General features: G+C 58.6%; 2 protein-coding genes across 11 annotated transcripts; both read right to left on the bottom strand.

The window, feature by feature from the left end:
- Positions 1–957: 957 nt before the first annotated feature.
- USF2 (upstream transcription factor 2, c-fos interacting) lies at positions 958–10,329 on the bottom strand. Of its 4 annotated transcripts, none has more exons than XM_069458205.1 (10): positions 10,247–10,329; positions 9,939–9,985; positions 9,711–9,829; positions 9,397–9,597; positions 8,823–8,973; positions 8,613–8,700; positions 8,261–8,319; positions 1,980–2,074; positions 1,715–1,843; positions 958–1,621 (listed from the first exon to the last, which is right to left on the bottom strand). In XM_069458205.1, the coding sequence occupies exons 1-10, from the start codon at positions 10,306–10,308 to the stop codon at positions 1,532–1,534; spliced, it is 1,041 nt and encodes a 346-aa protein (XP_069314306.1). In that variant the 5' UTR covers positions 10,309–10,329; the 3' UTR covers positions 958–1,531. The 4 variants fall into 4 exon arrangements, with proteins under 4 accessions (XP_069314306.1, XP_069314307.1, XP_069314308.1 ...); XM_069458206.1 differs by having other exon boundaries at positions 9,478–9,597; XM_069458207.1 differs by lacking the exon at positions 9,397–9,597.
- A 1,104-nt stretch (positions 10,330–11,433) lies between these two features.
- LSR (lipolysis stimulated lipoprotein receptor) lies at positions 11,434–25,405 on the bottom strand. Of its 7 annotated transcripts, none has more exons than XM_069458256.1 (10): positions 25,046–25,405; positions 23,571–23,915; positions 18,001–18,120; positions 16,130–16,186; positions 15,478–15,624; positions 12,926–13,099; positions 12,729–12,788; positions 12,497–12,628; positions 11,664–12,286; positions 11,434–11,577 (listed from the first exon to the last, which is right to left on the bottom strand). In XM_069458256.1, the coding sequence occupies exons 1-10, from the start codon at positions 25,152–25,154 to the stop codon at positions 11,542–11,544; spliced, it is 1,803 nt and encodes a 600-aa protein (XP_069314357.1). In that variant the 5' UTR covers positions 25,155–25,405; the 3' UTR covers positions 11,434–11,541. The 7 variants fall into 7 exon arrangements, with proteins under 7 accessions (XP_069314357.1, XP_069314360.1, XP_069314359.1 ...); XM_069458257.1 differs by having other exon boundaries at positions 11,440–11,577; positions 12,497–12,625; XM_069458259.1 differs by lacking the exon at positions 16,130–16,186 and having other exon boundaries at positions 12,497–12,625.
- Between the last annotated feature and the right edge of the window lie 341 nt (positions 25,406–25,746).

Genomic DNA, 25,746 nt, shown 5'->3' with positions numbered 1-25,746 from the left:
TCCAGTGATGGGCCTTGGACATTTTGCCACTTTGTCTCTCACTCCAGGGCCATCCTGTGTCAACCCTGTCACCGGAGGCCAGGAAAGCTGCTGCCAAGGAATGAACACTCCTTCCTGGCGGCTGCACTGCTGCCAAGGCCCACTCAAAACCACCAATGCGGACGGATGGGGCCTTGGGGAGCGAGGCTGCTCCCTGCCATCTGCCTCCCCACACACACGGGAGGCCCGAGATGGGAACGGCCAGCAAAAGGAGAGGGGACTCTCGAGGGAAGAGACCAGTTGGGGGCACCTGGAATGGGGGCAGGGTGGAGAGCTCAGCAAGGTGACCAGGTGGGCAGGCCCAGCTCCTGGGAGTGGGTGGGACTGAACGGGCTGCAGGACGATGTGTCCGGTGAGCAGCCGCGTGCCCACCCGAGGGGAGATGCGCAGCATCCCCCAGCCCTGCCAGGCGTCGTTGCATCTCAGCTCAGGCCAGGTTTCATCATCAGCCAGGGGCAGGGGTCACAGCACAGGCGCCAGAGCCACAGCACAAGGCGACAGGCTGACGGGCCAAGCTTGGCCTCCTGGCCATCTGCCCTCCCTGGGGGTGGGGGGCTCAAGGCCAGGCCCCACCATTGGCTGGTGCAGAGGGGAGGGCTTCAGCCCAGAAGTGCAGGGCCAGGAGCCAGTCCTGTTTTCAGGAACTGCTGACATAGGAGACCCCAGCCTCTCCTCCAACATGGGACATGTCCTCGACCCCAGGTCCCCCCACCCACATACACACACCTAGAGCCTCAAAGAGGACACTCATTCCTCAATTCCTCCACCCATCCAACCAGCCAGCGGGCACCAGGTGGTGCGGGATGGCTGGGACTGGCCACGGACACAGCAGCGGAAGCCCTGCCGTCACGGGGCTCTGCAGCCCCCGGGCTGCCTCCCCACTCCCAACACAGACAGACACCATCAGACAAGGCGGGGGCCACATGGGGCCAGTTTATTGCAGTTAAATACCTCTCTCTCTCTATTTTTTTGTCCATTTTTCCATAAAGAAAATTAACACACACACACACACACACACGCACACACACGCACGCACACACACACATACACACATACCCCCAAAGGGGAGCAGGGATCCAGAAACAGGAGGTGGGGGGGGACGTGGCCTCCCTGCTTAGGCCCAGGCCCCAGGGGTGGCCCCCACAGGCTCCCCTCCTTCCCGCAAGCACCCTGTCTCAGCACCTCTAGAGACCAAGGAGGCAGCACACGTGGCAGGGCCTGTCCTCCTCACTCGCCTCCAGGTGAGAACACTAGACGTGCCGGGGCTTAGTGAGGGCAGGAGAGGGGAGAAGACAGATGGGGAGGGAGGACGTTTCCAAGTTGAGGGTGGTGGGCAATGTATCCACAGAAATGCATTATTTCTCCCCGTTTTTGTTAAAAATCTACTATAAAAAACGCAGCTGGGGGAGGGGCGTGTGTCCCTCTCTGTGCTAAGGGCTGGGGAAGGGGCAGCAGAGGCCGGCACGGGCAGCGGCTGCGCTGGGGGCGGGCGTCACTGCCGGGTGCTCTCGCCCACCATCTCCAGGTTGTGCTGCTGCAGCTGGGCTCGAAGCAGGGCGTTCTCATTCTTCAGCTCCTCGATCTGGCAGACACAACACGGACAAGGGAGCCAGGGGCTGGCTCCTGCACCTGGAGCTCCTGGGCGCTCCACCCAGCTCCGGGCCCTGGCACCCACCTGCTGCCTCAGGAGCTCATTGTCCATCTGCAGCCGCTCGGCCTCCTTGAAGGTCTCCTGCATGCGCTGGTTGGTCTGGCGAAGCTCCCGGATGTAATCGCAGGCCTTCGACAGGATCCCACCTTTACTCTGCGGGCGTGGGGGCGAGCTCGTCAGAGCGCTCGGCCCGGTGGCCCACCCCGCACCACTCCGGGGCCCAACTCCTAGCCTGGACTTTCCGGAAGGGCTCAGGTGGCTGCCTGGCTGGGGTACAGGGGACACTCACCGCTCCTGTCTTGCTGTTGTCCGCGTTACAATCTGGAATGATTTTTGAGAGTTGGACGATCCAGTTGTTGATCTTGTCCCTCCGCCTCCGCTCTACTGCGGGAACAACAGCCACAACGGCGGCTACGCTTATGGCACTTCTGCGCGTGCCCCAGCGGCGTCCCTCGCGGGATGGATGCCTGGACCTGAGGACACTGAGGCACGGTGCAAGCCCCACCCCATCACAGCACCGGCAAGTGTGGGGCCAGGACTTGAACCCAGGCAGCCAGCTCCACGCCAGCCTCTCGGGAAGAACAAAGAAACCCTGACCCTCGGGTGCCACATACCTTTAGGCAGGAATCAGAAGCCAGGGACTTCCAGTTTGTTTTGTTGGCCTGCCTAGTATACTTTTCAAAATTTGAGTCAACATTTAAAAATCAGGAAACTTCTCATCAAAACTGGCATCTTTTGAAAGACAGAGTTCTGGCCACAGCGGGCACGTACTCCCGGCAGCCAGGAGAGGGCCAGAGCCCCGCACCAGCTCCGCAGCCCCCATTCGATTCTCCAGTCTCCCCGGACAGCCTGGGCCCCGATTTTGTTTCTCTCCTCATCTCTGAAACTGAAGTCTGACCACGTCTCACCCCTGCTTAAAATCCTTTTTCCAGACCCCCAGCAGCTGCCCTGTGGCTCCCCCAGGAACAACAGGAACCCCACTTCGAAGGCCGGGATGGCAAACCAAGGGAAGACTTTACATGAAAAACCCAGATTTGTGATTTTGCTCCACAGAACTGCACAGTCTCACTCAAACTCTGTTAGCTGGGAGGCAGCTGCCCCCACACAGCCACGTGCCGTCCTGGGGCCCACAGCCCGTCCTTCCGACACGGGCTGGGCCGCGTGCGCTGCAGCCCGAGACCTCCGGTTCGGGGCCGACTGCAGCAAGGCTGTCCCGGCCCTGCGTTACCTCCAGAGCACAGCACAGGCACTGTGAGGACACAAAACCACGCCCAGCTACCCCCGATTCCTGCCCCACACGCCCCCAGCCCCCCTGCCAGGATGGCTCACGCTGTCGGCGGTGTTCATGGAAGGATGGAGCTATGTGGATGCAGAAAAGAAGACAAGGAGGTGGCCATGGGGACACTGGGGCCAGAGCATGCCCGCTACTTGCCACACCCAGAGAACACACCTCGCCCACCTGCCCTTCCCTTGGAACGCTGTGGCCCACTACCAGGCCAATCCCACGCTCGTCCCTCGGTGTTCTCCTCTTATTGCTGACCAACCATCCCCCCCAAGTGCCTCCCACTTTGGCCTGAGTGACAACACCCTCCAGTGACACGGACCCTCCTCCTCCCTTGCTCTCTTCTCTTTCCTCTGAAACCCCTGATACCATGACAAGAATGGTGCCTGGGACTGAGTGTTGTCCAGGCCCAGCCCTGGCTCAATGAGTGCTCAACACCGTGTCACCATCATGGTGACCTGAGCCACATCCCCGACTTTGGGAACTCTATGGCCGACGGAGCTGAGTCCAGCCCCAGCCTGGGGGCATCGCCCGCCACGCTCCTCAGTAGTGTGCTCCATTCCCGAGGTCTCAGCGGAGGAAGTGGGCAAGAGACGGCGGCCCAGTGCCTTTCTCTACCCTCCCACGGCCTGGCTGCCAGGAGCCTGCGCGCCATGCTGCGGCTACACCTTCTCCGGTTAGCGTTCACACCTGAAAGCCTCCTGCCTGCCCTCACGCGGGCAGGACCTTCCTCCAGGCTGGAGTCTAGGTGGACTCAGCCCCGGTTCTGACCCACTGGCACTCAGTGCCACTGTGACGTGCACATCAGTGACACCAAAGCACAAGCGTTACAACTACAGACTGTACAAAGTGCCTGGGAATGTCTCGGCAAAGCAATGGTTTCAGCATGGGAGTTGGGGTGAGAAAAATCCTCTGAGAAAGACTTAGGAACACTTGGGCTGGTTCCTGAGAGGAAGGACATCAGGCAGACAAGTGGCAAGATCCCAGATACGGTGGCATGAAATACACTGCAGGTGGGGGTGGGGAGAAGTTGTAATAGGTGGTCAAGGCCTTGAGTGCTCTGCCAACAGGTCTGGACCTCATCTGCTCATCCTCTAGAGGTCCAGGCCCTGGAGTCTACGCCCTGCCATCAAGCAGGTGATGACATGGTCCGGCCTTTGGCTTGGGAAGACCGCTAGGGTATCTGAAATGGAGGCAGACCCATTAAGATCAAGGCTGTGTCCACTCCACAGAAGTACTTCAGCCACACCCATGTAACACTTAAAGCACAACTGGGAACCAAAATCTGCCAGAACTGGGTCGGGTGTGGTGGCACACGCCTGTAATCCTAGCATTTTGGGAGGCTGAGGTGGGAGGATCGCTTGAGCCCAAGCATTGGAGGCTGCAGTGAGCTGTGATGATGACGACGCCCTCATCTTGGAAATAAAAACCTGTTAGGACTGAAGGGAGAATTGAACAAATCCACAGATACAGCTGACAGACGTCCACATTCCTCTCTCAGTAATTGACAGAGCAAGTAGACAAAAAACTCAGGTCAGAGAACCTAAACACTCACCCAACTTGACCTCACTGACACTGGGGGACACGCCACCTGACAGGGGCAGACACACGCTCTAGGCCAGTGCACGTGGAGCCGTCACCAAGCTAGACAGTATCTGGGGCTGTAAGGTGAGTCTCAAAAAACTTGAAAGAACAGAAACTATACAGAGTGTGTTTTCTGACCACAGCAGAACTAAATTAAAAATCAATAACAAAAGCAATATCCAGAAAACTCACAAATATTTGGAAATTAAGCAATGTACCTCTAAATAACCCAAGGGTCAAAGAAGAAATCACAAGGAGAACGGGAAAATACCCTGAAGTGAATGATAACAAAAACACAACACATCCAAACAGGCGGCAGCTAAAGTGTCGTCAGAGTGAAATTTACAACCATAAAGGCTTATACTAAGAAAAAGAAAGGTTTAGAATCACCTTAAGAAACTAGGGGGGAAAACTCCCAAAGAACAAAACCCAGCAAGTTAAATCCAAAATAAGTAAAAAGAACAAATCTTTAACGTTAAGAATGGAAATCAATGAAACAGAGAAAGCAATTCAATGAGACATTTAAAAATCAGATTTTAAATAAAGATCTGGATTTCTGGCTTCTCAGAGGCTCTGGCAACAGGTGCCCTAAATTTTGACAAGGCAGCAACGGGCTGGTGCTGTGCGAGGGCCGCCCTGGCAGGCAGGACACGTGTGCCCCGGTTCACCAGGACCCCTTTCCTTTCTGACACACCAGTGTACTTCCCCCAAGGCCCCGGCAGGCACTGGAGCTTGCGACTCCGAGACGGACTGCTCTGGCACCAAGATATGATGGGAAAGGGGAAAAGGAGAGAGAGAAGCTGCCGTGAACCACTGCGCACAGAACCGTGGCGTGTGGGGAGGGCAGGGAAGAAGAGGGCAGGGTCGAAAGTGGCTTTGGCTTTGGTTTCTGGTGTGGGTAAGTGTGGTCGGGGTGTCCTTTGCTACTCCGGAATGTGAAATGTTGCATGGAGCCTTTGGAGAGGGGAGAGGGTGAGTTCTGTTTGGGACAAGTCGAGTCTCAGGTGTCCCAAGGACATCCAGAGATGGGGATTTTGAGTGCACAGTTCAAAGTACGGGTCTGGCGTGAGAACACAGTGTAGAGACGACCAGCATCTAGGTGGTGAGGGAAGCCCGGGGGACACCTGCAAGCAGTTCTCACCTTTTTATGGGTCACGTACTCTTCCGGAGCAAAGAGAAATGATGAAACTGCAACTGGGAACAGAGCTCCAGCTCACCTGGAGCCAGTACGAGCCGCCCCTGGGCCTCACGTGCTGTACATTTGAGGCAAGTGGAAGAGGGACCAGCCTTAGAGCACCAGCAGCCAAAGCAGTTTCCCAAACTCTCCCGAGGTGAAGAATCACCTGGGAACTTGCTGAAAACAGATGCCTGGGCCTCTCTCTGATCTACTCATTCTGAACCTCCTGGGAGAACCCTGGAGATCCTGACAAGCGTCCCATGAGAAGTTTGGGGGTTTGCTCTGAGGAATGGGAGGGGGGCGGGGAGAAGCAAAGAGCACAGGAGAATCGGAGAGGGTGGCTCAGAAAGGAACATTCCCAAAAGGAGGGGAATAAGCAGGGTCAGATGCTTGGAGCTCAGGCAGGAAAGGAAGCCAGTAGATTTGGCAATGAGGTCATCACGGTGACCTTAAGTGGAGCTGTTTTGTAGAGAAATGAGCCAAGGCTACGGGGAGGAGGGGCGGAAGGAGGGTCACACGTTCTGTAGGACGCAGCTGGAGGGTAAGGGCAAGCGTACGAAGAAGACTGCTTTCCACAGGATGAGAAAGACGCACTCAAGACTGTTTGGAAGTGGCTTAATCTAGGGAGAGGCAGGGAGTGAGAGTAGGGCGGGAAGGTGCCCAGGTGGCATCACGAGATGTTACCGTGTGGCGCCGGGAGCCTCTCACGTCGCAACTCACTGCACCCTCCCTAGCAGCCTTGGGGCAGGCAAGTTAACACGGCTTTACAAGGGGCGAGACAGGTGCAGAGATTGACAACCAGCCTGACGCCACATGGCCGGTAAGTGGTGCAGCCAGGCCTGCCGGGGTAGCCCACTGGAGGCCCCTCAACACACCCCCCGAAACCAAGCTCAGACTCACCCCTTCCCTCCAAAGCAACCGAGCTCAGCATGAAACCCCGATTCAGCCTTGGAGTCTCTCCTGCGCCCGTGCCCTCTCACCTGCCTGTCTCAGGCCCACACCTGTAGTCGCCGCCTCCTTTCCGAGCCTCGGGTTTCCCAGCACCCCCACCAACCCACCTCCACACACAGATCACACTAGAATAAAACCACAGAGGCAGGGACGTCCACACCGGGGGCCTCTTCCAAGCCCTCTGCGCCTTCCAGCCCGCCAACTTCCTCTTTTCCCTCCAGAGTTCTGCTCTCTCAACCCCACCCGGTCTGCTCCAGCGCTGCCCGGCCTTCGTACTGGCTCTCACCTCCGCCGTCCATGACCGGCCCATTTCCTAGGGCCCGTCCAGCTCTCTGCTCAAACACTGCCTCTCAGAGAGGCCTTCGGGGCACATCGCTGCCTCACCTTTCCCCCATCCAGCTTCACTTTCCTTCATGTAACTTATTCTGCTCCCTGACGTCACATTGTAGCCACGTATAATTTCCGCCCCTCCCACCAGAGTGAACACACCGAGCCACAACAGCGCTGTTACCCACTGTGTCTGAGGGCCTAACGGGACGGGCTGACACCCAGGGCACGCTGAGCTGAGCTCAGTGAGCTGCTTAGAACACAACTACGTGGGCCAGCAACCCCCCCGCCCCCCACAAACACCTTCAGAACTCAGAGCCTCACTCTGACGTCCAAGGCCTGCCTAGACCCTCCCGGCTGCACTCCACATGCAGCCTCGGCCACAACCAAACCAGCACCCCCTGGAGCGACCTGACCCACACTGCCTTGCCCCCGACAGATGCTCCCAAAGAATGCTTTCCTGAGGAAGGCTCCCCTCAACCCCCATCAGCATTCAGCCAGACACAAGCCCTCCCTCCTCTGAGCCTCCCTGACACTCCCAGCCAGCTCCAGACCTGGCATGGGGCCCGTGCTGCCCAGCCCGGACTCCACCGTCAGTAAACATTTGGTGAATGACGGTTGTTTGGGTGCAAATGCTCCCCTGGCACCTGCACGTCACTGTGCCCACTGCAGTGGCTATAACTGAAGCAGGGGGTCTAGGGGACAGCAGTGAAGGCCAAAATTGACCTTAGGTGAGAGTTCTGAGCAGGGCAGGATGCTCTGGCCTCGGCCAGCCGGAGGCGCAGCTTCTTGCAGTTTCCTCTTCAGATGTGCTCCCCAGCAGACCGGAGCTATTTCTGGAGGCCAGGAAGGCATGGGACCGAGGGATGTGAACACCACAGCTAGCGCATGGGAAGGTCGGCCCAGGTGAGCCAGATCAACCCAGTTTTTCAAGGGGGCAGGCAATCCACATGGGAATGTGCAGTCCGCCATTTTGGATGTTGGTCATTAATTCAAAATCATTAGCCAGGTATATCAAAACACACGGCCAATTCCAGCTCACGCTCCCTGACTGTCCTGATGCTGCACCCTCTCCCTTCCCCATGCAGTTTCTACCTTCCCAGCATTCAACAAACACCTCTCAAGCATTTGTAGTGTGCCCGGTAACGAGCCAGAGCTGCCTCTCTATCTGTGACCCAAACACCACGACAGGCTGAGCCTGGGAAGCCAGGTGGCCTGGGCTGGCCCAGGAGCTCCACCTTATCCTTACCTTCATTGTGCTGAGCTCTTCTTCTCTCATCTCGGGGAGTTCTGGTTCCATCAATTTTTCTAGAAGAGGAAAAAAAAAATTGGCACATATTATCTCAGGCCTATTGGTCCAAGCATTCATTAAGCAGTTAGAGTTGAAAATTATCTTTGCAAGATAAATCTATGTGTGGAAAGAGGAAATGGCACTTTCCTTACTTGCACTAGAGAAGCAGAAATAGGCCAAAAAATATATCCTGTGCCTGCTGTGTGCTGAACTGCCCAGCTCCTAGTCCAGAAAACCCTCCCTTCCTCCGGCCCCAATACCAGGCCCTCCCAGTGGCCCCTGCTCATGGGACCAAGTCTCCTGCACGTACGGGGAGTAGGGGTGTGTCCGGGGTGCAATTGTCCTCTGTGTTCCTGTCTGAAGCACATCCTGGGGTGTCATCATGACATAGAACTGGCCTGCAGGGAGAGTGGGGGTTAGTGCCACAACAGGGGCAGAGCTGGAACCAGCTGAGGGGCTTCTCTCCCTGATAGGCCTGTTGCCTCCCCTGTCTTCCAACCTGGCCTCTTCCTCCACTTACCTCCAGCCTGCAGGCTCTGGTCTGTGGTCTGTACGGACACAGCTGTGGTATCTCCCACGCTGGACGCTGGGAAATAGGCAAACCGCGCCTCCCCGCTGACAGCCTCGGCCGCTGGGCTGCCACCATTGCTGAAGGGATTTTGGATTACAGCCTGGGGAGCAGGAGGACATGGAGGCCACCCTTAGCCATCTCTGTTCCCCCCTCCCATCTCCTTGTGGCTGTGTTGTTGTTTACTACATTCTCCGCAATAAACAGAGGAGTGGGACCCTTCTGTGTGTGCCATTCTGTCCTGTGTCTTGGATAGCCCTGAAACTTCGCAGATGCTCAGCAATCACTTGCCTCACCAATCCATTTTAACTCTAATAAACTTTCCTCTTAGAGATATCATCCCCATTTTACAAAACAAAAAAAACCATTCTAAAAGTTTTTGCCCAAGGTCTCCCTGTGCATGACGGGGATTTGACACCCACAGCTTGAAGGCAGCATCTGCGTGCCACCTGCCCTACCCCCTGGGGCTCCCCAGGAGCAGAGCCAGTGTCCCCTCTCCACCCCCCAGGGGTTGCTGGGCACCTACCAGCGGGAAGGGCGCTGCGGGACCTGGGGGTACAGAGGCAGCGGCGGGGCCTGGGCGCTGGGCCGCCCCGTCCACACCCACCTGGGTCACAGCCTGCTGCCCCCCCGCGAAGGCAGCGGTAGACACGACGCTGACGGCGCCAGCCGTGTCGCCCTGGCCGTCCAGCTGACCATCAGTCACCTGGACAACGCGGTATGTCACCTGCAGGGGGCGGCAGAGCGGCAAGACCGGCGCTGGGGCCAGGTCCTAGACTCTCCCCGCCAGCCCGCCCGCCCGACCCTCCCCGGCCGCCGGGCGCCTGGCCCGCCGCTCACCTGTCCTCCATTAGTCTCTGTGCGGAACTGGTACTGGATGTTGTGGTCGCCAAACGCCGCCTGCTGGACGCTGGTGATGGCCACCGCCGTCTGCTCCTCCGCCCCAGGGCCGTCCCCGCCTGTGGCCGGAGGAGGGCAGGGGGACAGTCATTGGTCGCGCCGGCCCGGGCGCCCCCGGCCCCCTCCCCGGGCGCGGCCGCAGCCCCGGTGGGCCCCGCGGGCGCTCACCTTCCTGCAGCTCGACGCCCTCCTCTGCCTCGGGTCCCTTGTCGTGGCTACGGAGGGGACAAGGCGGAGAGGGGCTCAGGGCTGCCCGCGCCCGCGCCCCCCGCCCAGGTGCAGGCTCCCCCCCGCCCGGCCCAGTGTGAGGCGGGGGTCCGCCGGGGCCGGGGTCCGGGGGTATCAGGCACCGGGTCCCCCGCCCTCGCGGCCTCCATTTTGAGCCGGGCCTTGGCCGCTCGGGATCATGGCGGCCCGGCCTACAGGCCGAAGGTCCGGGGCCGGGACGCGGGGCATGGCCCGGCAGGCGCTCTTACCTGGCGGCGGCAGCAGCGGTGGCCGAGGCAGCGGGATCCAGACCCGGGTCCAACATGTCCATGGGGGGGGCGGGGGCGGGGGGGGCGCGGGGCCCGGGGGGAGGGGAGGGGAGGGGAGGGGAGGGAGGGGAGGGGGCGGGCGGCCGGGGGGGCCCCCGAGCCCGGCGCTCACGCCGCGCGGCAGGAGGGGACGGAGGAGACACGGGAGCCGCTCGCGCTGATCACGGGGACAAACAGTGGGGTCATGTGAGGAGGAGATGCCGCCGCCGCAGCCGCCGCCGCCGCTCCTGCAGCCACCGCCTTCTCCGACCGCCGCTGCCTCCGCCCGCCCACCGGCTCCGGCGGCTCGAGGCCCCGGGACGCCGCGCCGCTGCCCCCCGCCCGCTGCACGCGGCCCTTGGGCCTCCTTCCCTGAGCAGCCGCCGCCGCCGCGACTTTTTTTTTAACACGGCCCGCCCTGGATGGCCGCCGCCTGTGCCCCGGATCCCCGGCTCGCGCGTCCGCCGCCCGGCCTGGCCCACTCCGGCGGCGGATAGCTGCTGCAGCCGCCGCCGCTTTCTATTTTTCCCCCTTTTTTTTCCTCCTTTACTTGAGCTGCGCGCGCGCGGCGGCGGCGGCGGCGGCGCGAGCCCGGGACCGACGCGCGCGGGGGGAGGGCAGCCCCCGGGGAGCGCGCGCGCTGTCTGTCTCCTCCGCGGGCGGGCGCGCGCGGGCCCGGGTCTCGGCGGGGCGCGAGGTCGCTGCTGCTGCCACCCGCCGCCGCCCGGTGCCCGCCGCGCGCTGCCCGGCTGGAATGCGGGCCCGGATGGAACGTCGGGGCGCCTGGAGGAGGGGCTCGGGCCGCCGGGGACCAGGCAGGCCGGTGGGGTTTGGGGACAGTAAAGTAGGTCGGGGGGGAGGGGTAAGTGGGTGGAAGGAAGGGAGCGCGCGCGCGCTCCCGGCGGCCTGGCCGCTGTGCGCGAAGGCGGAGGCGCGGGGCGCATGCGCACGTCGGGGCGGGGCCGGCGCGCGCACGCAGGGCCGGGCGGAGGCGGTGCGGGGCACGTACTTAGCCCGGCGGCGGGCGGAGGCCCGGCCGGTGGGTCCCTTCCTCCCTCCGGACTGGGACTCCGGTCTCCACGGGTGGACGCAGCCGCCTGGGCCGCCCACCTTGCGCCGCGAAACAGACGCTTCTCTCACACTCAGCCTTGTGATTATAAATTTTATTTAGACTTAAGTGGGGAAGAGCTTCCTCAGTGTTCCTTCCAATTTAAAAAAAAAAAAAAAAGTACAAAAGCTACATACAAAATGTGAGATCAGACGACTAAACTTTCCCGACTCAGGGCCAAGTTCTGCAAGAGAGAAAAAAGAAGAGTATGAACTGGGAGGTCCGGAGGAGAGGGGTCCAGAAAGGGTCTTGAAGTCAGGGTGCTCTCACCTTCTTAAGCCTCCGCTCTCGGGACGCCTGGGAGTCGGTCTCGGAGTAAGGGGGAGGCGCCGGGGGGTAGTAGGCCTCCTCCTCTTCCTCTTCCTCCCTATAAGGTCTCCTCTCCCCAGACCCCTTTTTCCTCAAGGCCTCTTCTAGCAGCCGCCGGTCATACTGAGGGTCCTCAGACCTGGAGCCATTGTCCCGAGGGTCCCGGGACCGGTGGTAGTGGGACCTGGGGTCAGCATAATGACGATCCCTAGACCTGACATCATAGTGGGGATCCCGGGAGTTTGGAAAGTCCCTCAGATCGTCTTGGTCATAGAGGTCATCACGGCTGCGGCTTCGCGGGGGCGCGTAGGCCCGGCCTCTCCGCCCACTGCTTGGGGGCGACCTCTCCCCTGACTCAGCAGAGCCTGGCCGCAGGTCATCCAGAGCATCCACAGAGCGGGCCCGGGGCCGCCCAGCCCGCCAGCCACTTCCTGGCCGCTCTGTGGGAGGCTCCTGCTCCCACCTCCTGGGACTCTGGGGGGAGCGGCGACCCCACTCCTCATCCCGGATCGGGGTGAGGGCAGGGCCCCGGGAAGGGCGAGATCGCCAGTCGTCCTCATGAAGGGAGGTGACTTCACTCATGGCTGTAAGGAAAGGGGGGTGTCACTGCTGGGGGAGGCCAGGACTTAAGGTCAGGAGCCTGAGGTCCAGCATTGTCACCCTGTTGGCTCATACACTCTCTAGGGGTCATAGTGGGAAAGGGATTGCAGCAAGCATGGCTAGGGCAGGTATCAGGAAGTCATGCTTCCCCCTCCCCCCTCAAGAAGCCCTCAGACCCCAAGGCTCCTGCTCACCCCGCTCCACACGGCCATTGGGGGGGCCAGGTCGAGAAGGGTCAAAGTTGGCCAGCTCTTTCTCCATGTAATACAGGACCCGCATGGAGTCATCCTGCTGGTTGGCCTGAATCCTGTAGCCGCTACGGACTTCTAGGGACAAGAGGTTGGAGGTGGTCAGCTTGGAAGGAAGGATGCTGACTCAGCTCTTTCCCCTACAGGCATGTCCAACCTCAGAATGATGGGTTCTCACCTGAGGTCACACTGCTGTCCATGTCACGAAGCAGGGGTACCTGGGAGCTGTGGCCTCCGACTAGGGGAGATTGGCTGTCAGTGGCTGTCCACCAGGCACAAAGCTCTGCGTTCCCAGCCCTTCCTCCCTCCCCGAGTCCACCTCCATCCCCAACCCGCACCCACGCCCCCAGCTGCTCTGCTTTCCCCAAGCCTCACCTGAGCTGCTCCTGTCGAAGTCTCCAGGGTACCCTCCAGGGTACCCGTTGTAGACGGGGCCCATGGGAATAATGGCTGGTGGGGGTGGGGTCTTGGCTGGGGAGAGGTGGGCGTAGGTGCTGGGGGCGTAGATGCTTGGGACGCCTGCGGTGGCTGCTTTGCCAGCAGCATACACTGGGAGGACACACACAGTTGCATCAGAAAGCCACACTGCCTTCCAACCGTGTGGGTTCTGGAGGGACATGGGCCTAACCTTTCCAACACCCCCTCTGCTGTAAAGCTTTCCTAGGCACTGGGTCCATGCTGGTCCTCGTTCCATTTCTCAGCATCCCTGAGGCTGGGGACATCGGCTTCACCACGTCCCCACCTCCTGTATGACTCCTCATAGAGGTTTTAGAGTAGGCAGCACACACTGGCAGCCCACAGCCCCAATGTGGCAGGCCAGCATGCTTGGCTTGACAGTAGGGTGGTTTGCCAACATTTGACAATCAAAGGTTTGACGTAAGATTCCAACTCTCCAGCCGACTTACTGGAAGATGTGGCCACCCTGGGCCTGCCTGCTTACAGGGCAACAGTGGGCAGAGCTGCCCCTTTAGATAAAGCCTGTGTGCAGGGCCCAGCACTGTCCCCACAGCTGAAATCAAGCACCCCCTTTGGTGGCTGAGCAGGGGCCACCCTTTGGTGACTGAGCCCCTGCTCTAGAACAGTGAGTCATCTGGGAGGAGCCCATGCCCACTCCACACTCACACCTGCTGGGTCCACCCAACTGTGTCACCTTCCAGACCCAGATGCAATGGGAGTCAGTCTGAGGCAGGAGCCTCAGGAGTTAACTTGCCTGCCTTGGCGGAGCAACAAAGTATCTCCAGTGTTTCCAACTCCTGGGCCACACCCACCCCCACCCGGTGCCAGGCTCTAGGCTTGACAGCTCAAGGGCAAATCCTCCTTGCTTCCTTCCTCCCCCTGGCAAGAGGCTGGGCTCTGGTGGCTGCTCCCCAGGCAGTTTGCTTCCTCCCTGGGACTTGAACAGGAAAGTGGAATGGGGAGATGGGCTCAAAGGCTCCCTTCACCTGACTGTTTTGGAAGCAGAAGGCTAAGTGCACAGCCCTACCTAGAAGCCCCTCGTTAGCTCAGGAGATTTGCCATTTTGTATTTAGCAGAGGGAGGTGCTGTCCCCTGACGGGTCTGTGGGGGCAGAAGTAACAGGTCCTCTGTCAGGGAGTTAACGGGACATCTGGCTGGGGTAGCAGGGTCTCAGGATGGAAGAAATGTGGCCTGGGGACAGAGGAATGCAGCCATGGGACAGGCATTTGCAGTCTTGGTTGCAGCCCATCTGTGAGATGGACTAACACCCACCGCCTGAGCAAGAAGCTCTCAGCTGAACACGACAGCAGAGGGGCAGGGATGGCCAGCGGAACTGTTCCGGAGGAACCAGGGTGCCTACCACCGAGACCAATGACTATAAAACTAGCCAGCAGGGACTGCGCCGTGACCCCATGCTGGGCACTTTCGGACAGTCTTCCCTTAACACTCCCAACACCGTGTCAGGTTGGGACCTTCCAGAGAAGGAAACAGGGCTGAGAGAGGGACTGCTGCTTGTCTGAGGTCACCCGGCGTGCACGGCAGGGCTCTGACTGGCACCAAGGCCCTCAGTGGCTACTGAGGCTGACGGCGGCAACGCCCGACAGCCAGTGTGTGCAGAACGTTATGTCTGAGCCGAGCCCCGAGCCAAATGCCGTGCACGTGACTTCACCAAATCCCTAGGCATACCCGGTACGGCGAGCTCTGCCACCAGCCCCATCTTACAGGGGAGGACCCTGAGCCTCGGGGAGGGAAAAATCACTCACTGGGCTTCCAAGCAGGTCAGGCGTGGAGCAGGCTGCAAACCTCCACCTGCCCATGCTTGCAACAGTCACCTGGTCTTTTACTGTCACTGCTCCGTGGACGCTGCACAGAGATGCTGGTCTACTCACTCTCCTGAAGGAAACTAGGGACTGGCGGCAGCTGTGGTCCCCTGGGAGGGGACTCTTTCTTCTCTCTTGCCCTCCTGTTTGGTTTGCTTCCTCCACCTTCAGCTCTGGCCCTACGTCCGCTCCCAGCCCTCCACAGGTGCCCACTCTGACACGTCCTTAGAGTAGCCGGGCAAACCGTGTAGTGTTTGCGTGGACATGTGCTTTTAAAAGTTTGCTTAACTTATGCGGTGCTGCAAACCTTGTGTGGCTTGTTACCTTTTTCACTTAAGGTTTTGTTTTTAAAGGGAACTTGACTTCCACCTGACTATCTTATACTATTGGGTATTTTCTTTTTACCATGTGCATGGATTATACTATCCAAAGAAAACACTCAAAATTAATGAAAATTAAAAATAAATTGAAAGCTGGAGTAAGTAAACGATAATCTGAAATAGCAGACCCTCCTTGGCCTGCTTTCTCCCTGTTGCTAACTTTATAACCTCCAGACTGGTGGCGCTGTCCCGGGCTGCAGGCAGACAGCCACTTTCTTCCCTCGGACCCAGGAAGGAGGCCAGGTAGGGGTGGTCACGAGAGGGGACTTACGGGCCTCCGGGCAGCAGCACTTGTCCGGGCAGCAGGGACATCTGACGTAACAGCAGCAGGTGTGCGGGCAGCACTGACACCAGCAGATGCCCAGGAGGAGGAAGAAGAGGAAGAAGGCCAGGCAAACTATGACCACGAAGAGCCAGTCTGCAGGGAGACGAGAAGAGGCCCTGAGCCGGGAGGTCTGCGAGAGAACAGGGACAGACAGGCAGAGCCGGCGCAGACTACGTGCAAAGCTCATGGGGAACCCGCAGCCAGAGGCCGGGCTCAGCAGCAGAGCAGAGCCCACCCCTCTGCACCCCAGGCCAGTCCCCCTGGGTTCGAGCAGACAAAGCAGAAAGCAACAGGCACCCTGGCCACAGCAAGACAGACTGTTGCTCCGGGATGGAAGAGGGAGCCTGCTGCCCAGGTCCCACCGCCTGAAGAGCACTGCAGGCGCCAGTCACAGGAGCCCCCGCCTGCACCCCAGGCCCTCCTCTGCCCGCCCAGCCCCAGACACAGAGCCGGGTCACTACATGCTACTCCGTCCTCATCAAGGCCGGGTTAGTGGGGGCTCCACAGCGAGCGGGGTTTAGTTGGGAGGGGAACACCCGAGTCGGTCGCAGTAAATGGTGTGTGAGAACCCCCAAGAGAAGACTCCACCCCCCCATACCTTCCAAGGGCCCCGCCTGAAAACCAGGTAAGAGCTCAGCCACCCCAGAGGTCCTGCCTGGAGGGACAAAAGAGAAACAGGAGATTATGCTGGCAGGAGCCAGCCCAGGCTGCCCCTGCCCCTACACCCAGCCCCGGCCGCTCAAGTCGAAGGTGTGCCCTGATGCGGGGAAGGGCCGGTGGCCTAGGAGGGTCCTGGCATGTGGCTCCTGCCCTCCACCCCTGCCCAGATGTGGGTGCTGGTAGGTGTGAAGGCTTCCGTCACACAGTCCACCCGCTCTCATGCCACGGAGGGTTCCAGCACATGCCCCATGGCGTTCTGAAGGCTCTACCTCAGACTGGACACCCCGTCTTTTCCTCACACATGGATCCTAGCAGCCCAAAGGGTCCCAACCCAGGTGACAGGCATAGTCCTGATCCTTAGGCAGAGCAGGCACAGTGCCCTAGGGCCCACGAAGATGTTTTAATTTTATTTTAAAATCTGAGAAAAACGTATAATAATAAATTGTCTTCATAACAATACAATCATAAAGTTTTTAAACAGAAGAAGGGGCCCACCAAGGCAGAAGTCCTATGTGCTCCCAGTTCCATGACCCATGAGGGCTCGATCTCAGTTTGTGAATTGTCACATGCAAATGTCTTCCCCCTGTGCCTCCTCTCGGGGACCCCAGAGCTCTGTGTCCCACAACGCTTGTGTCTCGGAAGGCCCACACACCTGGTTCTGCACCCACAAAGCCTTCTCCAGAGCTCACACGTGGCACCCCTGCCCCTGCAGCGGGGCAGGACATGTGTCAATCAGTGGCTCTCAAAGTGGGGTCCTGGCCATCTGGCCAAAACTTGGTAACGCTAAGACATTATGTGCCTGTTCACTCTTGTTCTCTCATGCAAGTACGGAGGAGTTTTCCCCAGGCTCCGAGACATGATGACGCCATTGCCCTGTTGGCTAACGGCCTATGTGCTTGTGTTTCTTGCGCTCTAAAAACCTCCCAGTTTCAATTTCTAATACATCAAGCAACTAGAGATATAACCCGCAAAAACTTAAAACAAAAACCTTGGAGACCCTCAATAATTTTTAGAGTGTAAACAGGCCCTGAGACTAAATTTTGGGAACTGCTGATGCGGATGGCGTGTTTCCCTGGAGGACACACGGAGGTTCCTGGGCCAACAGTGCACACGTGAATTGTCGTGGGGCATCTGGAACTCGCTCCCAGGCACGTGCTTATTCACACATGTGGGGATGGCAGTGCGCAGCCCGGCAGCGTCTCTCACACAGAGCACATGCCACACAAGACTACGTGTGTCGGCTGCAGCAGGGCACCTGGCCAGTGGTGATGTCCCCGCCACGTCTGGCCTCACAGCCAGATACCCCATCCTGCCCCTGGGCATCTGGAGTCGGCTTCCTTTTGGTCTCACTCAAACTTACACACTCTCTGTGCAAGCCACGCAGCGCCGTCCGAGATGGCAAGGTGCCTGTTCTTTGGCAAGGGACTCTGGGATGACATGTGGCCCTGGGGATGTGGCAGGAGGTGGTCCAGCCTCCCTGCGATTTTACACACAGCCAACCATCCTCACTCACTGCCAATCAACTCTGATCACATCTGGATTTTCAAAAAACGAGACTGGGAAGAGGCCGAGTCCCCAGTTCTCTGCACTCTTAGGTTGGCTCTGGCTGGATGGAAGCGCTGTGGCGAGGGGCGCCTCCCTGGGGTGCAGGGTCCAAAAAAGCCCAAGTGACTGGCGGTGCCGAGGGGAGAGCAAAGCAGGCGAGAGAGCCCAGAGGGTGAGCTGGAGGGCAGAGGGCAGACAGACAGAGGTGGACAAAGGGGCCGTGCCCTGCCTCCCCCCAGGCTCTCGGGGCCCAGGCCCACTCACCAAGGACGATGAGCTCCGCGTACGCCTCATTGTTCCCCTGGAGGTCCTGGGCCGAGACCACGGAGCAGTAATACACACCACTGTCCCCCCACGCCGTCTGGTCAAAGGTCAGGTCGGCATCTGGATCAGGAGATGGCGTAAGGGCACCTTAGGGGTGGGGGCACCTAACGCCAGCAGGGCCACGGCCCACTCCTGCTCCCAGCACACCACCAGCACTGCAGGTGAATCGAGTGACAAGGACAGAATTCTTACAAGGGCATGCTGCCCTTTATGCCCTGTTCTAAACACTTCACTCGGGTTGTTCCGAGAAGTCTGTGAGGTGGGTACCATTAGCATTCCTGTTTTGTAGACGAGGAGACGCCAGGTCTGGAGAGAGCACCTAATCTGCCCGAAGTCATGCAGCTCGTCAGTGGTGGGGCAGGGACAGTCTGGCTCCAGAGACAGCGCATTAGAGCCATCCTCTGCGCCACCTGTCAGAGCCGAAGCCCCACCGTGCACTGCCAGGGGCCCAGAGCGAGGAGGCAGAGACAGGTCAGATTCTGGATGGCAGGAGGTGCCCAGGCAGCCTTAAAGAGCAGGTGTGTCCGTGTGGGAAACAGAGACTGAGACCCTCCCAGTCGCCTGTCCATTCCCTACCTCCCTCCCCACATTCCAGGCCAGGCCCACGGCTTGGGGACGCTGGGGCTGAAGCAGTCCCAGGCAAGGAACCTGTTAATTATGCCGCTAATCAAAGTCTTTCACCACATCCGGTTTCCTCTCTACTCCTCAGGCCCTAATTAGTTAAATACCTTCAGGGACTCACCAGTGTGGGACAGGGGCACCCACTGGGCAGCTGTGCCTTAGGCCCATGGGGGACAGGAACAGGCCAGAGGTGAACATCACAGCCAGGAAATGCCCTCAACTCCATAGCCGCTTTCTTCCCAGCCACTCCCGTACCCGGCGACCTGCCTACCACCTTGCCCGTGGACCCCCTGTCCTCCTCCATGACAGCTCTGTGACAGCAGTAACTGCGGGTGCCCCTTCTACACCACCTGGAGCTCACTGGGACATTCGTCAGGAACTGCCAGAGGAATGAAAGAACCTGAGCCTTCTTCCCTCCTCAGAAGGCAGGCCTCATGTCCACAGAAAACCTGTCTACACCATTCCAGACACCTTCCCTGGGCCCACAAGGCCCTTGGCATGACCCAGCCTCCGGTTATCAAGCCGGCCTCACCGCCCCCATCTCCTCCGCTCAGGAGACTCCAGACGCACTGGCCTCCGCACCGGCCTCCACACCAGCCCCGGTGTGCGGGGCTCCTGCCTGCCTTGGCTTGTGCCACAGCTCCCCTGCCCAACCCCCGAGGTGCGTCACCCAGCTTAGGGGCTGACCGCCCATCACCCTGTGAGAATGCCGGCTCCATGCCACAGGAGCTAGTCTGTCTCTGTCACTGCTGGGCCCCCAGCGCCCGACACGGGGCCAGGCCAGGAGCAGCAATGAACCCGCTCTCTCCTCACGCTGATCTTCTTTAACCCTTGTCATCTGTTCCAGCATTCTGGGCACAGGGCTACATCCAAATACACACTTGATTCATTCAGTCAACACCCAACAAATAATTGCTGAGTGCACCCTATGTTCTAGGCAGTAGTGGAGACACTTGGTATACTGGAAAGCAATGATTTTCAAAGCATGGTCTGCGGACCCTGGGGTTCCCTGAGACCTTTCCAGGAGATCCCTGAGGTCAAAGTTATTTTCTTTTTCTTGTTTTAAAATATGTCGTCTTGGCCGGGCGAGGTGGCTCACGCCTGTAATCCTAGCACTCTGGGAGGCCGAGGTGGGCGGATCGTTTGAGCTCAGGAGTTCGAGACCAGCCTGAGCAAGAGCGAGACCCCATCTCTACTAAAAATAGAAAGAAATTATATGGACAGCTAAAATATATATATAGAAAAAATTAGCCGGGCATGGTGGTGCATGCCTGTAGTCCCAGCTACTCGGGAGGCTGAGACAGGAGGATCGCTTGAGCCCAGGAGTTTGAGGTTGCTGTGAGCTAGGCTGACGCCACGGCACTCACTCTAGCCTGGGCAACAGAGTGAGACTCTGTCTCAAAAAAAAAAAAAAAGAAAGAAAAAAAAAGAAAAATATGTCATCTTCAGAAGAGGAAAAAAAATTTTTTTAGACATGGGGTCCCATATGTTGCCTGGGCTGGTCTCGAACTTCTGGCCTCAAGCAATCCTCCCACCTCAACCTCTCAAAGTGCTGGGATTACAGGTGTGAGCCACTACACCTGGCCCAACGTTATCTGCAGTATAATGCCAAAATGTGATTTGCCTTTTCCGAGTGTACTGTAGAGTCTTCCAGAGCCACAAGTGACATGTGATGAACACTGAGGCAGCTTTGGGAATCCAGCCTCTCCTATTCAGCCTGACTGCAGAGACTTGCAAAACTATCAAACAATTCCACTCTTCTCGTTAAAATGTGTTTGGTTTCAGAACATATTTTTTTTTTTTCCCATGAAAAGCATGTTATTTATGTTAACCTATAATGACTTTATTATTGTCATTAAAACATTTGTCAAACTCCTCTCAGTCCGCTGGCTATAAATTGTTGAGGACCTCAGTCATTATGGGTGCAGAGACTCTAAGACCAAAACATTTGAGAGCCACCGCCGCGAAGAACAGATTACGAATCCTTGCCTTACAGAGCTCAGGTTCTAACTCGGAAAGAGACAAATAAAAAATCTAACTATGTCACACATCGGACAGTGATAAGCAGTTCAGAGAGAATGAATCGGGGAAGGCAGACAGGGAGTACCAGGCAGGCGTGGAGCTGGGGGCTGTTTGAGTTTAAACAAGGAGGCCACGGCAGGCCTCCGGATAAGGTGACCTTCGGAGCAGAAGGGAAGGAGTTGAGGACATGCCTCCCCTCCACGGTCAGGCATCTCAGCCTTTGGTTATCAAGCTCTTGTTACGCGCTGGGCCCCTTTGCACACATTCTTTCACTGAATCCTCATAAAACTCTAGGTTCTCCTAAATCCTCCAGTTTTTCCACAGCGCCTTCTTGACCCACTATTTTTCCACCTGTATCTTTAGAGCAGACCTGACCGCGCCTCCCGAGCACCGGAGCTCAACAGCCAGTCCCTGCCGGAAGCCGGGAGGTGGGCGGGAAGCCCCTGCCACAGCAAACATCTGCACAGCCCGGGAGCTGAAATCTGGGAGTCTCGTGGGCCGAGTCTGGGCCTCAATGCGTTTTGTTTGGCCTGAATGATGTTTTCAAAACCCACAAAAAACATGACTTTCCGGCTTCTTTAGATCAATCCGAAGGCCTGGGCCCACCTCCTTCCTGCAAGGCGCACCCTGTTCCCGGTCCCCGGCTGGCCCTGAGATCACACTGGCGAGGCACTGCTTAATTGTTTTAGGTGCAGGGAGAAGATGCCCGGGCTTTGATGGGAGCAGGAGCCAGGCCTCTGGTTCCCTCTTGATACGTGGCAGAGGTGGCCCTCACGATTTCAGAGGTCCCATGGCTTTCTGCTCCCGTGCTGCTGAGAGGGAGGCAGAGGGGCCCCAAAGAGCCTGAGAGGTAGAAACAGGATTCCTACCTTGGCACCCCACATCACTCAACGCAGGGAAGAATGAATGGAAGGGAGCCAGGACCCACCTGGACCCGAGGGACACCTCCAGGGTGAACACCTTTCTGGCTGGCCCAGGCCCTTTCACTTTTAGAACCTATGGCCATAGGAACACCCCAGGGAAGTCCACTTCTCCCCATCCTCACAGCTGAAAGGGAGGAAGCTCTCCTGGGTACTGGGTTTCCTGAAAGGACAGGCACACAATGGATGTTTACCCGCCAGGGCCTGTATCAAACCAGGACCCAGATCCAGGCAGCTTGAAAGACCCAGGCCTAGAGCACGAAGGGGTCCCCACCCATATAGCCCGAGGGTCATTCTGGAGTTTTGTGCCCTGCAGAGGGGCCACTCTCACTCAGTATTTGGGTTGTCCCGACAGGGGCTGGGCAGTCCTGCCTGGTCCAGACTGGAGCAGCTCCTGGGTTAGAGTGGAGGGGGTCTGAGTAGGTCGAACCCCCCAAGAAGCCCTCCAGCCTCAAGAACAGCAGGATGCTTACAGGCTGAACCGCCCATGGGAATTCAGGGCAAACAAGCCTGGTCCCTCCCCAGAGCAGGACTGACAGGCTGTCCTTGGAACGTTGCCTTTCATCCCTGTTCCACAGCAGGAAGGAAGGAGTGTGCACCAGGGCCTGGTTTCTCGGGGTCTGCAACAGGATGCTCCCTTCCCCCCGCTGCCCCCGTGCCCAAGACTACAACTCTAATCCTTGTTACAGACAGTGAAAGGACATGTCCGTTAAGTGGGTGAGCCTTCATCCCGGGCCCACTGCCCCTCACCTTCCTCTCTGCCTTCTAGATTCTTCAGGGCCAGACCCAGTCCCTCCTCAAATCACATTCTCAGAGGTCTTAAGGTGGGCATGTCCAAGCCATTCCATACAGCACATCACCTGGTGCTGTTTGTAGCACCTGGCACTCTCTGAAATTCTTATTCTTTCTATATCTGCTTTTTTACTGCCAGCTCATCCCGCTAGGATGTCACGTCTTTGAGGGCAGGGACCTTGGCCATCCCAAGCACCACGCTATCCCCAGCACTAGTGCAGTGCCTGGCACAGGATAGATGCTGGATAAACACTGAACGGATGAATGAATGAATGTCTTCCCCGCTGTCCCTTACTGAGCCCCAGCAGGCACCTCCTATCAGGAGGCTGCATTATGGTTACGAGCAAGAGCTCTCAAGGCTGCCTCGGTCCCAGCTTTAGACCGTTACTACCTGTGCGCCCAGATGAACTACTTAACCTCTCCGTGCCTCAGTTGTCGCAGTGTAAAGCGTGGTGGCGAGGACTCAGTGGGAGTGCGTGCAAAGTGCCCGCCAGGCTGTGGTTTTCTCCACTAAAATCTCTCGCCCCTTCAGTCACTCACACCACCTCCTCTGTGAGCCCTTTGCCAACCACCCAAAGTGGCTGAGTTAGAATCCCAGCTGTTACCAGCTGTGTGACCCCATCCAAGTCACTTTATCTCCCTGGGCCTCTGTAAAATGACAATAATAGAATCTAGTCATCCGATTACTATATGGTCTAAAATGAGTCAATCCATATAAACCTGGGTGAGAACCTGACACACGGGAGACACTTTGTAACCTGTTACTTATGTTAACTGTACTTCTTATTGCTCGTATTACTGCTATTATACTAGAATGAACCCCTGCCTCTCCCTCCATCGCCCAGTTTTCTTTACCTTCAAGCACGTGACAGTATAAGTTGTGTTTGTCTCTCTCACTGCAACGTGATGATTTTGTGGACTGCTGTATTGCCAGGGCCGAGAACAGCACCTGGTATATGTTAGGTGCTCCATAAATCTTTGTTTTAAATAAAAGGAATGGATGGATGGATAGAAGGAGGGACTGTTCTCTTCACTGGTCCTCTAAGACACTGGCACACAAGAGTTTCTGGGTGGGGACCCCAGGTTGGGCACAAGGGCGCCAGCCCCACCACCCAAGCAAGCTCGGCCTCGTCCCCCCTGCCCCGCCCAACGTACTTCCTGTGATGGTGATCCTCCGGCCCTGGTAGTACTCTCCCAGGGTCACAGCATTGCCCTGCTTGGTGGCCACAACCCTGACAGTGCGCACGCTGTCCTGGCACTCCACGTAGGGGTTGTACCCTGGGTTACCAGCCGCCAACTGGGCGTTGATCTGGTTGTCAGCGCTGGCCGGGGAGAAGGCGTCGGCGATGCGGTCCCGGCAGAAGGACTTGTACTTCCAGATCACGATGGGTACCGTGGGGGTCGTGGTCACCTGGTAGGTGCAGGGCAGGGTCACCGGCTGGAATAGGATCACCACGTGGTAGGGGTTTGACACGGTCACCTGGATGGCACTGGCAGGAGCTGAGGGCAAGAGGAGAGTCAGCAGGGATGGCTGTGAGCTCAGGCAGGTGGCCCAACAGGAAGGAGCAACATCACTGTCACCAGATTGACACAGCGTATGGTTCTATGGAGCACCCGGCACGTGTTCTTCCTTAATCCCCGGGACTGTGACGGTAGCTACGATAATCATGCCCATTTTATAGACCCGTGGGGCTGAAGTGGCAGGTATACAGCTACATGGCCAGTGTCCTTAGAACCTCCTGTCCATCTCTCTCCCCAGCCTGTGGCCTCCAAACCACCCTGTTCCCCGTGGCAACTCTCTCACAGAAAAGGGCCTCTCTCTCTGGCCGCACAGCCAAGCCCAAGTGGCCACTGCAATGTCTCCAGTGCCCCAGGCCCACTTCAAAACAAACCACCGAGGGTTCCAAGTCACCCACAGTTTTTTTAATTCAGAGGGAAAATTCTGGAGCTGTGTGATGGAACTGCTTTGCCAGGCAGTGGCTAAAGCCACCACAATATCTCCATCAGCCTCCGTGACCTCATCCTACCCAAGGCCATCTCAAAGGGCCGCGCCCAAAGAGCTCCCTGAAAGATAAAGCCCCCTCACCCCGATACAAACAAACTTCCGATCTAGGTGAAAGCTTGCCAGCAAAGATGGTTTCGAGTCCATAAGTCCATCCTCCCAGACTCTTACGTACAGATACTCGAGACCGCGGGAGGTAGGTGGGGCTGCGGGAGTGGGAAGTCCCCAGTCCCACATCCACCCCACCCGAGGCCTGGGCACTGCTTCTCGATCTCTCCCTCCAGGAAGCGTCCGATCCAGCCCTCCCGGCCCTGTCCCCGTTACTCCGACACTCAGTGATATGGCGGTCCACAAAGGGTCGTGTTCTCCCTGCTGCTCCGGGACCCACCGTCCGGGGAGTTTCACTTCCTGCTATCTCTAGACAAGGGGTGGGGAAAGCGCTTCCCTACACGGATGGGTATTCCACCCGCCCCGGCACACGACGGATTTCCGAAGATCCAGTGGATCCGGAGGTCCTAGTCTCTGTCCCCTCCCCCCTCCGCTCTCCCGCCGCCTCGGCAGCTCTACCCATCCCGCTCTAGAGAGCCCTCCCGCCGTCCCGCAGCACCGGGGACCCTGCGCCTTGTACCTGTGCACCAGGTGCTCAGAAGAAGCCACACGAAGACGACCGCGCCCCGGCCTGTGGCGGCCGGGTGGGAGCCCAGCCCACGGGAGAGCCCGCGGGCCACCAGCGCCATCGCGGCCGTCTAGGCGCGCCCGGCCCGCGCGTCCCTTCCCAAGTACCGGAGGGTAGGGGGCGCGGCGCGCACCACGGCCGGGAGGGGTGCACGCTCCTCCCCTTCTCGCTTCCGTTCCTCTTCCCTATTCCAAGTCCTCCCTGCCGTGTTCTAGAAGTTTTAAGGAACGGAGACAACGTGGACGAAGCGCAGGCTTTCAGCTACCCGGGGAAACTTCCTTGGCCCACTGCGGCTCTCCGAGCCACCCGCCCCCGCGCGCCCTGAGGAATGGATTCGCCCAGGTACACAAGGGTGGGAGCCAAGGGCCGGGCTTGGGGGTGGCGGTGGGGAGGGACTCCTCTGCCTCCCTCCCCGGAAGTGGGCTGACCCAGGTACGCTCCAGCCCCCAGGGCCAGGACCAAGTGACCGGCTCCCTGGGAGGGCGCTCGGGACTGCGGATACCGTCCGGCGCCCTTCTGCTCGAGCCAAGCTGAGCGGACCGCGGTCCACGAGAACCGAGCCCCAGTGGGGGTGATCCACCTGTTGGGAGGGGGCGGGTCCCGCTGCGCACCTGTTCCTTCCTGCCCACACTCCCCTCCCCGGCTGGCGATGG

The sequence above is a fragment of the Eulemur rufifrons genome, chromosome 24, assembly GCF_041146395.1.
Source record: "Eulemur rufifrons isolate Redbay chromosome 24, OSU_ERuf_1, whole genome shotgun sequence".
Taxonomy (NCBI): Eukaryota; Metazoa; Chordata; class Mammalia; order Primates; family Lemuridae; genus Eulemur; species Eulemur rufifrons.
Note: the sequence above shows the minus strand (reverse complement) of the source record. Positions and strands in the feature narration are given on the sequence as shown.